Genomic DNA, 14,915 nt, shown 5'->3' with positions numbered 1-14,915 from the left:
ACAGCTGGACTCCTAAAGCAGACGAATAATGAGCTGATTTCCTTGGGGATTTGTGCTTTCAGGGCTCCATTAGTGGTGAATAATGGTGAATAATTTGTGCTTCAATAAGGCATCTTTTCAATGAGTGTTGTCAATCAGATTTACTATGTAGCAAATAGTTTTGTAATGAAGACCTAGCAAGTTCATTACTATTGATTTTTTTTAATTTATAGAATTTCAAGTGGAAAAATCTGAAGATAATTTTAAGTTTTTAGGAATCCAAAAACAGTAGAGGTTACATTTCATGAAGATTACTACTCTTTTTCCTAATTATTTTTCTTGGCTAGAAAGTAGTTAGGAGGTAAGAAGACCTAAGTTGTTAACCATAAAATGGTGTTAAAGTGGTGCCTCAGGAAGATCGTTGTCACAAGAGGATAATGGAAACAAGCTGCAGCCTAGTTCCAGAGTATGGAAATCCTCACAACACAATTGGAGACCTGCCAGTAAATATCTATTAAGAACTTCCCATTTGCCAACACTGTGTCTGATCTGGGACTATAACAATGAATAAGAAAAAACAGTATCCCTGCCTTAGAGTAGAGAGACAGATGTTTTGATAAGAGAATTTCATAAGCGCTCTTAATTACTGTGTATGTATAAAGTACAGTAGATGCACAGAGTAGAGACTCCTAACCTAGCCTTTGAGGAGTCAGGAAGGTTTCCCAAAGGAAGAACTCTCTAAGCTAAGGCCTGATGGATGAGGGAATAGCAGATGGAGTGAAGGGAAGAGTACTCTCAACAGAGGAAACAGGGAGAGAGCATGGAATTTTTCAGTTTTGAAAGAAGTTCAGGGGGAATGGTATAAAGTTGGAGAGTGTAGCAAGAGTTATGGGTAGAGTACGAAGAATCCTGCTCCTAGGAGTCCTTGTAAGGCATGTTAAAGATTTACACTTCTCTTTAAAATAATTGGAAATTGATTGTGAGCAGGGGAGACATGATTGGATTTGTGTTTCAGAACAATTGCTCTGAGTGCCATGTAGAGGCAAGAGTAAAAGCACGCGTTCTACTTGAGAAAGGGAGAGAATTTCTCTCTGCTTCTCTGTGCTCGGTTTTGCTGGCAACTCAAGCAATGCTGCTTATGCCTCCCAGTTTCTTAGTCCGTTATAAAAGCAGTTCTTTGGTATTTGCCTACATTCCAGGAGTCCCGGGGAACTGGCAGGGTGGAGGAGGCAGGAGAGTTAGAAAAACAAGAAAATGTACCTTCCTGTACTCACTTTTATTGACAAAGATATACTCCCAGATCCAATTATATGTCACCATTTATACTCAAATGCATTCCCACATTTGCTTCTTCTGATTTCCATTCCTCTGTGCTTTCCTCTGTCCTCTCCTACTGCCATGTTTGGTTTTCTCCTTTACATACACAAACAGCCTGGTACACATAGTTTTCAAATAGAAGTCAGTAGCAGGAAGAAAGAGTGCAAGCGAGTAGATTAATGAAAAGAGAAATTAGAACTTTGTGAAATTCAACGGATTATTAGGTGAGTGAGAAATGGAGAGGATAGGAGAGGATCAGATGACTATAAAATGCTGATTCCTGTGAACATGTTTTGTATATTTCTGTGCTCTATTTTCTGAAATCCTGCAAGAAATATGAAAAACGCTTGCTTTGGCAAATATTCGCCACATAAATGTTAAAGGTTTTCTAATTTCTTGTATATCCAGAGACAAACGGAAAAGTAACAAAGCTAAAAACGAGCAGTTGCCTTTTATATCCCCTAGAAAGTGATACATAAGACAAAAAGGTGAAGAAAACAAGAGCCACTCTTAAATTAAATTACCCGAATGTTCTCAAAAAGCCTAGAATGCCTGATGTGCTAAGATATCATTTTCTTGATGAGACATTATTTTTAAATAACTGTATCCTGTTAAATGCATGTTTATTGGAAAAAGTTTGGTAAACTGTGGGTATTGAAATCAATTTAATGGATCATGAAAGACATTTCCATATAGTAGAAAGTCCTGATGTACATTATATATAGTCAGGGTAAATACTATTATCTGAATATAGGTCTGTCCTGGGTCATAATGTAAAATGTAGTTCTTACTGTTGTTAGTGATGAAAACTATCTGAGAAACAGGTGAATTGAGAATACACACAGCAAAGACAAAGGACGAAATAGAGTCAGCCATGCTCTCACCACTCTGAAATAGCCACTGTTAACATTTTGGTATTTCTCTTATGTTTTCTGCTCATTCTGTACCCAAAACAGATACTCTAAAAATAATTTCTGGCTTCAGTAGTTATCAAGGTAGAGCCTCCCTAATGTAATTCTTTTTATGTGACCTCTGTGTAGATCATTTGTCTTCTGACATGGAGTTCTTCCATGTTGCCTTTTAAGTTTCCTGGAGAGGAATGTTCACAAATTTAGGTGTTCTAATCCTCTAACAAACTGATAATTGGTTAGAAGTGGTTCTTACTGTCTTTTAGGTAATTTTCCTGTTCCTTAGCCTAGTTAGTTTCTGTTTTAAAGCTCTTTGGGTGATTATCTCCCCATTACTAAATAGTAACTTTAAGCCATAGTTCCTTGCTTTATCAACTTCGGCCACTATTTACTGATTCCAAAGGGAATTAGCTCATTTGTAGCATTACAACCTTTCTTCCTTCTTCCCCTCCTTCAGTGTGATTTTTTTGGATTTTTTGTTGGTTGGTTTGTTTTGGGGGCAGGTTCCTCTATTGGATACCTTTGTAACTTTAAGTAATATAAATATACCATTGTTTCTTGTTCTGTCAACACCAGTAAGCATCTCTTAACTCCTTTCTTTGTACAGTTACTAAAGTGTGCCCTTACCCTTCCTTTCACCCCTGTTCCCTCCTTCTACTTATCATCTCTATTTTTACTTTCATGGAGTCAAGCTTGAAAATAGTTTCCGGTCTTTTACTCACTTTCCATCTTCTTGACTTCTGAGTTTTTTTTATTGTATATTGGGTGGGAGATAAATACATATAGTCCATCTATTGTCTTGAACCCCCGGGTTTCCATTTTAGTATCTTCGTGTGTAAGACGGTTCTCAGGATATGAACATATTAAAGATTTGTTATTATAAGCAAGAGAGTAAATAAGTTGATATCTAAGAAGATTCTTGCAAGTTTTTGAAATTCTCTGTGATGTTTTTTACTTTGCAGGTACGGAAAACCTTTTTCACCTTAGCATTTTGTGACTTTTGTCGAAAGCTGCTTTTCCAGGGTTTTCGCTGTCAAACATGTGGTTATAAATTTCACCAGCGTTGTAGTACAGAGGTTCCACTGATGTGTGTTAATTATGACCAACTTGAGTAAGTAATCAAAAAAATCTCTTTTCTATCTACATTTTATTTTTCCTAGTGTGAAACTAGTGTATCTTAGAGTCTGGGAATTTTCTGTCCAGTAGAGTTACAGGAAATTAGAAAAGGCTGGCTAGAGAATACTGTGTAGTATAGGCAGTACTGCTCTCCCAAATGGTCATTCTGACTCAGCTGTACGTGTCATCTATGTCTTATATCCTCTCTTAGTTAGTAAAAGATCCCTTGCCCATAGACATCATTTTTAGATGGTTTTTGGGAGGAGAGTGGGTGTGATTTCAATTAAGTTAACCATTATATTTGTGGATCACAGATCAGGGGTTCTGGTTCTGTCACTATTTTGTAAATTATATATATTCTCTCTCTCTTTCTCTCTCTCTCTCTTTCTCTCTCCTTCAACCTCCCCTGCCCAGTTTATTTAAAAGTAAGATATAAAATCTTTATACCCGGTGTTTCTCTTTCTAAAATTTCTATTTGCTTTATGCCAGAGTTTCTGTAATAGATTAGACTGAGTCTATTGTAGTCTCTCTTGTTGCTGCTGCTCCTGCTGTCAAGGTCTTTTTACTTTTCTCAATCACTTGAGCAAAGAGAATCCAACTCTATAAAGTGTATTATAATGATGGAATCTAACTGAGACAGTAGATACATTTTCTTCTAATTCCTTAACCATAAAGCATGATTTTTCCCCTCTAATATGTAGAAATTTGCTGTATAGAGCAATTAGTTTTAGATTATAAGCTTGCCTTTCAAAGTACAATGTAATTTTTTTAAAATAAGCTTTTAGGCAAAAATACAACTAATTGAATTTAACAATCATTTCTGAAAGTGGAATTTGATCTCGTATTTCTGTTAACTCTGTAATGTATTCTGGTGTATGAAGCTTCTGGGTTTTGCACAAGTTAGGTTTGCTTTGTTTTGTTTTTGTTTTTGCCTCACAGTTTGCTGTTTGTCTCCAAGTTCTTTGAACACCACCCAATACCACAGGAGGAGGCCTCCATAGCAGAGACTGCCCTTACGTCTGGATCATCCCCTTCCGCTCCCCCCTCCGATTCTGCTGGGTATGATATGACTCCTGCTGTTCAATGGCAGTGCTATTTGAGCTGGTTTCTTTTGGATCTTTTGGTTAATTATAAACCTTTCCAACTACTTGGATTGTTAAATTAAGGATTTTTCTTCAGGTAACTTATTTTATCACATAAGGCAAATTCGTACATGCATTTGGTAAGATACGTGGGATTAAAACTGACATAGACTGTTTCAGGACCAGTCTGGAAAAAAATCAAGTAACGGATCATTTAGAGTCCCTGCCTTGTGCTCATCACTTTATTAGGTAATATTCAAATATAGAAGTGTATGATTTCCATTTAGAAAAGTAGCATTGACCAATGAGACAATGGCAAACAATTTAAAAATAGTATATAATTATAGTCTTCGGTTTCTCAGATGATATGATATTTTAAGCCATTTTTTTTTTATTGAGACAGTTTTCTTTTTTTTTTAATTTTTTTATTGTTATGTTAATCCCCATACATTACATCATTAGTTTTAGATATAGTGTTCCATGATTCATTGTTTGTGCATAACACCCAGTGCTCCATGCAGAACATGCCCTCCTCAATACCCATCACCAGGCTAACCCATTCTCCCAACCCCCTCCCCTCTAGAACCCTCAGTTTGTTTTTCAGAGTCCGTTGGCTCTCATGGTTCTTCTCCCCTTCCGATTCCCCCCCTTCATTCTTCCCCTCCTGCTACATTCTTCTTCTTCTTTTTTTCTTTCTTAACATATATTGCATTATTTGTTTCAGAGGATATTTTAAACGATGCAAGGACATAAATATGATCATATTTACCATAGACAGGAGAATAGTGATAGTAGTCAAAAACATTTAATGAAGAAATGATATTTAAACTGGACCTTCAAGAATTCTAGAATCTGAATGAATCCAGGGAATAAAAAGCATGGTGTGGTGGGTTGGTAGGGGAGAAATAGCATAAACAAAGGGAATGGGGTGGTAGATTTGAGAGAGAGTGAACACAGGCTAATCTAAATTGAGAAGTATCACATATAAGACCAGATTATAAAGAGTGTTGGAATTCAAGCTGGAATTTAGACTTAACGGAAGAGGGGAAAAAAGTAAAGGTTTTTCAACAGAGGACTAACCTGGTGAAAATTTAAAGAAAGAAGCACTTAGCAGTGATACACAGATAGATCAACGGACAAATGTTGTGATTGAAGAAGGCCAACTCAGATGCTGTTCATAATGAAGACAGAGGCAATAAAGACTTGAACTGGGGTGGTAGCATTGTGGAGAAGGGATGGATATGTATAAAGTGTAAAGAAAAATATTAATAGTATTATTAGTTGTCGAGGATAAAGGTGAAACTGACTTTAAAGATAATATAAATGCATCATATACTCAAGCTTCATAGTGGGGGAAAAAATGATGAGTAATAGATATTAGTGTTTTGGAGAATTTCTTACACAGGTCTGTGTACTCTTTCCCTTTTGGATTTGAGGCAGAATAAATTATGCCAAACCTAATAAATTAAAGCCAACCTTTCTAAAGGTCTCATAGGCTAGAAAATTTAGCAAAAGACTTATATTAAGGACTGGCTGTTTTTATCTACTTTGGAACACTAGAAAATGCAACCATTAATTTTTTTTTTTTTTTGCCAGGTTGTAACAGTTACCTGCTCTGGTGGAGTCCTGTTATTCCTGTTATCTCTATTGTTAGTTTTATGTACCTGGGTCTTTCTTAGAGCAAAGTGTTGTTATTGTTTGTTTTGATTTTTAATTAATCTTTTGGTTATGGCATTTACTCCTGGCAGGTTCTGTAGACCATCATGCCTTTCTAATGGCAGGTCCCAGTTCTCTGAGCAGAGTTACAGAACACCACAATGAAATTAGCATGGTCTTGCTGAAGGTTCATAATGGCAGTTACCTTCCACTGAAAGGGTGCTGTCTTAAAACTGAGAAACAGCCACAAAACTGAGAAACCATTTGCCTATGCCATGAGTATTTTATTTATAACTAAACTGAAGTACATTCTGGTCTTGAGCAAATGATAAGAAAGGTGTTCAAACTTTTGCTTTCCTGATGCTTTTAGGTCACAAGCGTCTATATGTGCCTGTGAAAACATAGAAGCCAGTCCTGTTCTGAACTGCTCTTCCTTTGCATTTTGTTAACAGTTCTTATATTAGCACTGTAGTGCTCATGAAACGCTTATAATAATGGATGTAACCAAGACATACTGGAGAAGTGATAACATTGGCCAGTTTGTACTTCCTTTTCTGCTTTTTAAAAATGCTATGGGATGTATGAATGTCTGAAAAGTCAGCATTTTAAAATTTGCATATTGCTGAACAGGAGTAGTCACTTTGCTTCAGAACTTTTAATATTCTTAAAAAACTTTTAATGTTCTAGATTGAAAATGAGATCTAAACTAATGTAATTTGCTGAAGGGTGTTAGAGGTGAAATTCTTTTTCTTTTTAATCTAATACTGCTTTAAAGAGGTTTGCAGCAAGATAGGTAGAGGTATCAGGAGAAGCCAGTTTGCTGACTCCCAACATACTTCACAGGGTATAAATCACCTTGGTCCAGGTAAAAACATCCATAGAAACTGAATTTTATTAGTCCCCAGAAATGATGAGAGTTATTAGAGATATACTGGTGTACAGTGACCAGAATTAGAAAAGACTGAATCAGAATTCCAGGTGAATTCACTTCCCTGAGAAATATAGCTATTGTATAGACCAAAGTTCTTGTGTTGGATGGACCAGTACTCAGTCCACTTTTAGAAGATATTTATGAGAAAAAAAAAAAAAATCTTAGAAGATATTTATGAGAAACCAAATTATAATCCAAAGATTGCTTTTGTTAAACACGGGATTAGGACATGACTGAGAAGTTTAATGATACCAGGACATAATTACTTGAAGTTTTCTCCAAAGTTATAAACTTGCTGTCAAGGCTAGGTAAATTGACTTTATGGACCAACATATGCCTTCTGCTGGGTGGTGTTAGATACCAACTGCCAAATACAGTCTTTCTGATTTTGTGTAATACACAGGATATCTTCACTTTCTTATATATCCATTCTTTAGGTAATAAAGTCTATCATATTAAATCCAGGTTTTTGTTTTTCCTACTTCTGGACCAATGCCCCTTGAATACATGTTCTGCCTTGTTATAAACTACACATTGCAGTCATGGTGTTAATTCAGTAACTTTCAGAAATGACTTGCTGTCACTTATGCCTACATCAGACCAATTATATTGATTAGACTCCCTACACAACTGTAGTTAATTCAGGCTCTTTCCACTTTTAAGTCCTAACTTAAATTATGCTATTGACTTGAGACTTTAAATCAGCCTATGGTTTTTTAAAAGTAGGTGCATTTTCCAAAACTTTTTTAAAAAACCAGTTTTGTCATTTTTACATTCTTTTACCTGTTCCCAAAATCCCTTAGCAAAAGGCATATATTGGCTGCCAAAGGCAAAAGTAAAGATAACTCTGTCACAAACTAAAAATTTCTCAATAATTAATAGAATAAAAAGGACAAGTGGAGCATGGTAATTTTTTTAAAGGCCGGATCCATCAGTTTTATCCTGTAATTCTCCTTGGGTGATACTTATTTTTTAAAGTACATAATATTTTATTATTTTTATTTCAGTTCTAAGTGGACTCCATTAATATGAACAGATAAGCTCAAAATGTCTTTCCCTACCCTTAAGAGCATGCTTCAGAGGGTCAAACTATAAACTGGTGTGGTTCAGATTTTGTTAACATGCTTTATTCAGAACCTTTAAAAAAAAAACAAAAACAAACTTTTTGTCACTATTTGGCTTCTTTGGCCCTTCAAACCCCTGTCTACTCCTTTTGTACTATATTTTCTTCCCATTCCTTTCTAAACCCTGTCCCCTCACAAAATGTCTTTGTATTCCTCCACATTGTCTTTCTGGCTATGTCTTAATAATTACTAAATAATGCAGATGATTACAGAGTTTGCATAAAATGGGGTGGAATGATAACCAGTCTCTGTAGAGAGGCTGTTAGCACTGTGTCATTCTTTGGTCTTGGTGGAGCTCACTGAGACAACCATACCTCCTCTATCATATGATACTCCCTTCCCAGTTCCCTTGGATATCCTTTCTGAGGGACCTAAACTCCTCACTGATGTTTACAATCTATTCGCAAAACTTTAGTGTGCTCTGTGAGTGCCAGGTTCATTTCAGGGCAGTGAGAGATCTACAGTACGAAAATAGATCATTCTGTCACCTATTTTGATGATCTCATAAAAAAGCAGTTTTTAAAAAGATTTGCTTTAATGCTTAACATATGATTCCCTTTTGTTGCTCAATTATTGGACATGATAAAAAATTTAAAATATGAGAGAACACTATAAGGGGTCATCTTTTGGATTTGCAAATGGTCTTTTGCTATTATTCAAGATTTTAATTCAATGCTATGTAAAGCAACAGATACATCTTTCAGGCCCTGAAATCCACAGGTGTATTTTCCAAAATATTCATAATTTCCTAATACTTTCCATAAAAATCTCATTTTAGTAACTTTGGCTATCAAGAAATGACAAAGGTAGAAAAAAATAGCAGATATTATTCAGTCAGTCTCTAGTATCTAGAGATTTTGGTGTAACTTTAGAGAGTTTCTTCAGCTGACTAACCACAGGTAATTTCTAGCCATTTGTAGATTTCCCTGGAGTTTTTTGGATAAGAATCATTTACCATTGATAGTCCCTGGAGGGTCTGCTTGAGCAAAAGCAGCTTTGTCGGTATTAGCTGTAGGCATATGTTAGTTTTTTAAACAATTACTGCTGGGTTTTTAATGCTTTACAAGGAAATCTTTATATCATCCATTTTTTTATGTTATTATCTCTATAAAGTTGCTCTGAACTTATCTTTCAATGACTTGATTTTTCCAGGCCCCAAATTCTCACCAGTCCGTCTCCTTCAAAATCCATTCCAATTCCACAGCCTTTCCGACCAGCAGATGAAGATCATCGAAATCAATTTGGACAACGAGACCGGTCCTCATCAGCTCCAAATGTGCATATAAACACAATAGAACCTGTCAATATTGATGTAAGTAATCCAGCATTGTTAGAACTAAAAAAAATCAAGTGTATTTCTTTATTTTTGTGCTAAAATGCTTATAATATAGATCAGAAATGCACGTCAGTTATTATTAGTGGTAGACTTTTCTTCAATTACTGATCAGAAAAGCCTTGTCATCTTCTCTGATGGTATTAAATACTTAACTGGTGCCAAATTATGGAGTTGTTCTGATTTTTTTCCTTATGACATTGTTTCTGCAGAAGTCTTATCTTCATTTGTTTAACAGATAATCCCTTGGCCATTTTATGGTAAAGAAAATAGAAATACAACTACAGATTTTCTATTTAGATCAATTTGAAATCTTTATCTAAATTTCTAAAAGTACAACTTTGAGTTAAATAACCCTTAAGAACTAATCATTACTTTATGTACAAGACATGCAAAACTACCTTTTACCTTCCTTATTTTTTTGACTGTAACATTGTATTCCATCTCTCTATATATCATGAATTTTTGCATATTCTTTTTTTGTAAAGTTTCTCCCTAAGTTCTAATCATTCATTTTTAAAAATGTATCTTCTCTTGTGTAATCATCATATACTGTAATCCCATATCTTCAATTATTTTAGCCACCCTCTAGCTGGTCACTCTTGATGTTTTTACTTTTCCGGTTTATCTTGCGCACTGTAACTTAATTATATACCTTAGTGATGCTTCTTCAATTAGATCTTCTTGGCAGCAGAAACCATTCCTAATATTAGTTCACTTGGCACCTATCTTAGAACTAAGTACATAATTGGTCATCAAAAAATACTTGTTTCAGTAAAAGGGTTAGAAGATGAAACAGGAAATTTTCCATATTATAGACCAGGGATCAACAAACATCTTCTTAAAGGGCCAGATAGTAAATATTTTAGGCTTATGGGTCATATGATCTCTAATGACAACTGTTGAACTTTGTCATTGTAGTGTGAAAGCATCCAGATATAATACATTATAAACAAATGGGTGTGGCTTTATTTCCATAAAATTTTATTTACAGAATAATCCAGTAATTGAGTAACAGAAGAGAATAAGGTGCTCTTGCTACCTGAGCTGTGGTGGGCTGGGGATCCCGATCTTAGAATTAGGTGTCACTTCTCCCAGAATTTGTGCTTTCATATAAAGAATATAGGTTATCCTTGGGGCGCCTGGGTGGCTCAGTTGTTAAGCTTCTGCCTTCGGCTCACGGGTCCTGGGTCCTGAGATCGAGCCCTGCATCGGGCTCCCTGCTCCGCAGGAAGCCTGCTTCTCCCTCTCCCACTCTCCCTGCTTGTGTTCCCTCTCTCACTGTGTCTCTCTCTGTCAAATAAATAAAATCTTTAAAAAAAAGAAGAATATAGGTTATCCTTAATCTCTGTAATAAGCAACAAAACAGAAAACCCACCAAGCTTGTTTGCCTTGGGGAAAGTAATTATATTTAAAAAGGAAGTTAAAAATAAATAAACAAATAATAAAAATAAAAAAGAAGTTAAAACTGTTTCCCCAATAAACAGGGTACTAGAATTAGTGAGGTGGTTACTTGTATGTTAGAAGATAGGAATTGTTCTTATTTTACAGGCATTCCTTATGTGAGTCCTCAGAGTTATAAGGTTGAGTAGAGAAGCAAAAATTGTCCTAACAGGAAAATATTCACTTATTAACAGACTACTTTAATATTAGTACCCACACAAACATTCCTCCCCATCTAATACCAGTTTGCATTCCAATCCCCTTACATCATTATCCAACATTTCAATGAAAACATAATGCAAATTGATTGCAAATCTGGCAAAAAAAAAAAAGGAAAGATTTTAAGGCTTTTATGAAGACCGTGAAAAAGGACTTTGGAGAACTACTGAAATTACAAAAAGCCATTGAGAAATAAGGAATACAGTAGAATTAAATTAGTCCAGTTAATAATAGAAAAGAAACATAAAGATGACAATATAATAGGTTCTTCAAATGAAAATAATTTAAGTATCAAAGGATTGATAGAGGCCCTTCAGGGAATTGATGAAGCCCTCTAAAATTTTTATAAAGATTTATTTATTTATTTATTTATTTATTTTAGAGAAAGAGAGAGAGCATGAGCAGGTGAAGGGGCAGAGGCAGAGGGAGAGAACCCTCAAGCAGATTGCCCCGCTGAGCGCAGAGCCCAACATAGGGAGGGCTCCATCTCAGGACCCTGTGATCATAACCTGAGCCAAAACCAAGAGTCAGCTGTTTGAGTCACCCAGATGCCCCTACAATTTTTATAAAAATGATTATGCCTGTGATATAAAAGATGAATATGAAATTGAGGATTTCAGTTTGTTCTATCAAAACTTCTGTATTGACCAAAAAAAAAAAACTTGATTTCTATGTTCTAAGAATTAGCATATTGAAATTATATCTTAAAATTTATTGGGGCACCTGCGTGGCTCAGTCAGTTTGGTGGCCAACTCTTGATTTCAGCTCAGGTCATGATCTCAGTGTCCTGGGATCAAGCCCTACATCGCATCAGGCTCAGCGTGGAGTCTGCTTCAGGATTCTCTCTCCCTCTTCCCTTCCCCCCACCCCCCCTCTCAAATAAATAAATAAATCTTAAAAAAACAAAATTTATGGGGCACCTGGGTGGCTCAGTCGTTAAGCGTCTGCCTTTGGTTCAGGTCATGATCCCAGGTCCTGGGATCGAGCCCCGCATCGGGCTCCCTGCTCAGCGGGAAGCCTGCTTCTCCCTCTCCCACTCCCCCTGCTTGTGTTTCCTCTCTCGCTGTGTCTCTGTCAAATAAATAAATAAAATCTTGAAAAAAAATTTTTGTTAAATGTAAAAGAAAAACTTTATTATAAATTTTAATTTCATTTTTCAAGATAAATTTCTAAATTCTGGACTTTGTTCCCACTTTTTACTTTGAAATTTTTTCTCTATTTTTATTGGATTCATTTTAAGTGGCCTTTTACTAATATCAATTTTCCTCAACTAATAAGGTCTTCCTTTATCTAGCTAGACCTGAATACAAAGGAAGAAAAAAGTGGGAGAGGGAAATATGGGAATAATGAGATTGTGAAATAAGAAATCAAATCTTGTAAGTTAGGTCTATTCGCATTATGTTCAAAATTGTAGCCATTTTTCAATACTAACATCCTTTTAGACTATTTCCCTCTAGACTTTTTTACACCTCTATCATCATCTGTTTCCTTGTTCCACAACTTTCATTGACTTCGCACTGATTTTAAGATAATATATAAATTCTTTAGCATTTTCATTCAATTTCAGTCATTTCATTCAGCTCCAGTCATTATTTATCATTTATTATTCTAGCAAACAAGGTTGTTTTGACTTGTTTTTGACATACTTGGCAATATTGGCTCTGGGATAGGCACTATGACAGAACTGGGAATTAAGGATGAATTAGAACACGGCCTTTGACCTCAAAGAGGTCAGAGTCTAATGGATGAATCAGACATATAAATAAATAGACATTAAAAATATATAGTGGTAGTTTATAGAAGAGGGTAATAAACTCTACATTGTTGTATATAGGAATATTTAACAGAGAAAGGATAACATTTAATCCACATTGTAAAAGATGAATGCGTAGGAGTTGATTTAAGGACACTCAGTGGGGGTTTTAAGAAGAAAGGACATTTGTTAAGGAAATAGTATGTGCAAAAGTATGGAAGTACCTTTGCATGGGATGTAATTAATAATTGATATTGTAGGAGTTTAGGACTCGGGAGAAGGGTAGGGAATGGTAGAAGACAAAACTAGGTAGGTAGAGTGCATACTGAAAGGCATTTTGTCTTACTTTAAGGTTTCTGTAGGAGTTGGTAGTAGAGAGTTTGAAAAATTTTGAGTGGGAGAGAAAGTGCTCAGCTCTATATTCTGGAAGAATCTTGAATTCATGAGAGATTTGTAGGCAAGACTGTTAGGAATGATATTGAAAATGCCTACTGTTTATGAATGCTTACTCTATGGCAAGTACTGTACGAAGAGCTTTACATAAATTTTCTCACTCTGTCCCCATAAACACTCTTGGGTTAAGTACTATTTTTATTCTTATTTTACTGTTGAGAAAATTAGATTTGGGGAGGTTAAGAAACTTCCCAAGATCTCATCACTGATAAATGATTGAAATGGGGTATAAAACCTGCTTTTTCCTGCTTATGCTTAACCACTCTTCTGTGAAGTAGTAGAAGAAAGGGTTGAAAGAGATGAGAGGTAGAAGATAATGCCCACATTTCTCTGGCTTGGGTGAATAGACAGTATTCATTCCATTCATTAGGATAGGAAATACCAAAGGAAGAACAGGACTTGTAGAAATGAAAATGGTAACTATTATTTTGAACATTTTGACATTAAGATGTCTGAGGGACTTTACTGGTTTAGAAGTCCAGTAGCAGGGGCGCCTGGGTGGCTCAGTCGTTAAGCATCTACCTTCGGCTCAGGTCATGATCCCAGGGTCGTGGGATCGAGCCCCGCATCAGGCTCCCTGCTCAGCGGGAAGCCTGCTTCTCCCTCCCCCACTCCCCCTGCTGTGTTCCCTCTCTCACTGTCTCTCTCTCTCTGTCAAATAAATAAATAAAACCTTAAAAAAAACCCAAAAAAACCAGTAGCAGTTAAATATAAGGACCTTGAGTAGAGATACAGATTTTGGAGTAATTAGCATATTTGTCAGTTAAAACCATGAGTGTAAATGTATTACTCAAAGAGTATATGTAGAATATAGGGTAGAATGTAGGGTAGAATATGCAGCCCCATTGAATATTATTAACATTTGAGGTCCAGGCAGAGACTGTCGTTTTGTGTCTCTTTTGTGGACTGCTCTTCCTAACTTCAGATAAGTAAGAGAAAGTAGTGTTGAGAAGCCAAAGGGACTTCAAGAATGCTGAAGTAGTTGATGTCAGTTGCCAATGAGACTCAAATGTGATAAGGACTGAAAATGACTATTGGACTATGTCATTTTGTCATTTTGACTTCATTGAGAACTGTTTTAGAGGGTTGGTGGAGGAGAGCAAGGCAGGTGAAGATGTGAGTTAAGTGTGAGTTTTGAGAAGCTTGGCTGTAAAGGAACAGGGGCTATAGATTAAAGCAGGGTTGAGGGACAGTTGTTTTTAATGTGAGAGTCTTACGCATATTTGTAACTTGAGGGAAAGAAGCAAGTGAAGAGAGAGGTTGAAAATAACAAAATAGGGAATAATTGATACAGTAAAGTTCCTTTAATGTGGAAACAAAGTTCCTCAGAGACTATGAGGAATTAAAGATGGACATAGCTAGAGCTCTGCAGCTCTTTACAGGCTGTATGATCTTGGGCAAATGACTTAACCTTGAAGCTAGAAGTGTCTGCCTCTTACAGTGGGTTGAAAATTCTTATTGTGCCTTGCACATAGTAAGAATTCAGAAATTATAGCTAACATTACTGTGCAAATATTCGTAAATATAGGGGCAGAACAGAATGTTCTCTGATGGCTTCTGTTTTCTCTATCATGCTAAAGGGAAAAAATAATAAGTAAGAA

At 35.9% G+C, this 14,915-nt stretch overlaps 1 protein-coding gene across 3 annotated transcripts in view; it reads left to right on the top strand.

The window, feature by feature from the left end:
• Positions 1–14,915, top strand: part of BRAF (B-Raf proto-oncogene, serine/threonine kinase) — a 165,533-nt gene that overhangs the window by 105,640 nt on the left and 44,978 nt on the right. For all 3 annotated transcript variants that reach the window (XM_036111326.2, XM_036111323.2, XM_036111324.2), the window contains exons 6-8: positions 3,167–3,315; positions 4,260–4,379; positions 9,266–9,425. In XM_036111326.2, coding sequence (XP_035967219.1) covers positions 3,167–3,315; positions 4,260–4,379; positions 9,266–9,425 — 429 coding nt within the window. The remainder of the gene's footprint in view (positions 1–3,166; positions 3,316–4,259; positions 4,380–9,265; positions 9,426–14,915) is intronic.

This window comes from Halichoerus grypus, chromosome 12 (genome assembly GCF_964656455.1).
Source record: "Halichoerus grypus chromosome 12, mHalGry1.hap1.1, whole genome shotgun sequence".
Lineage (NCBI taxonomy): Eukaryota > Metazoa > Chordata > Mammalia > Carnivora > Phocidae > Halichoerus > Halichoerus grypus.
The sequence above is the reverse complement of the archived record's forward strand: the minus strand, read 5'-3'. Positions and strand labels throughout refer to the sequence as shown.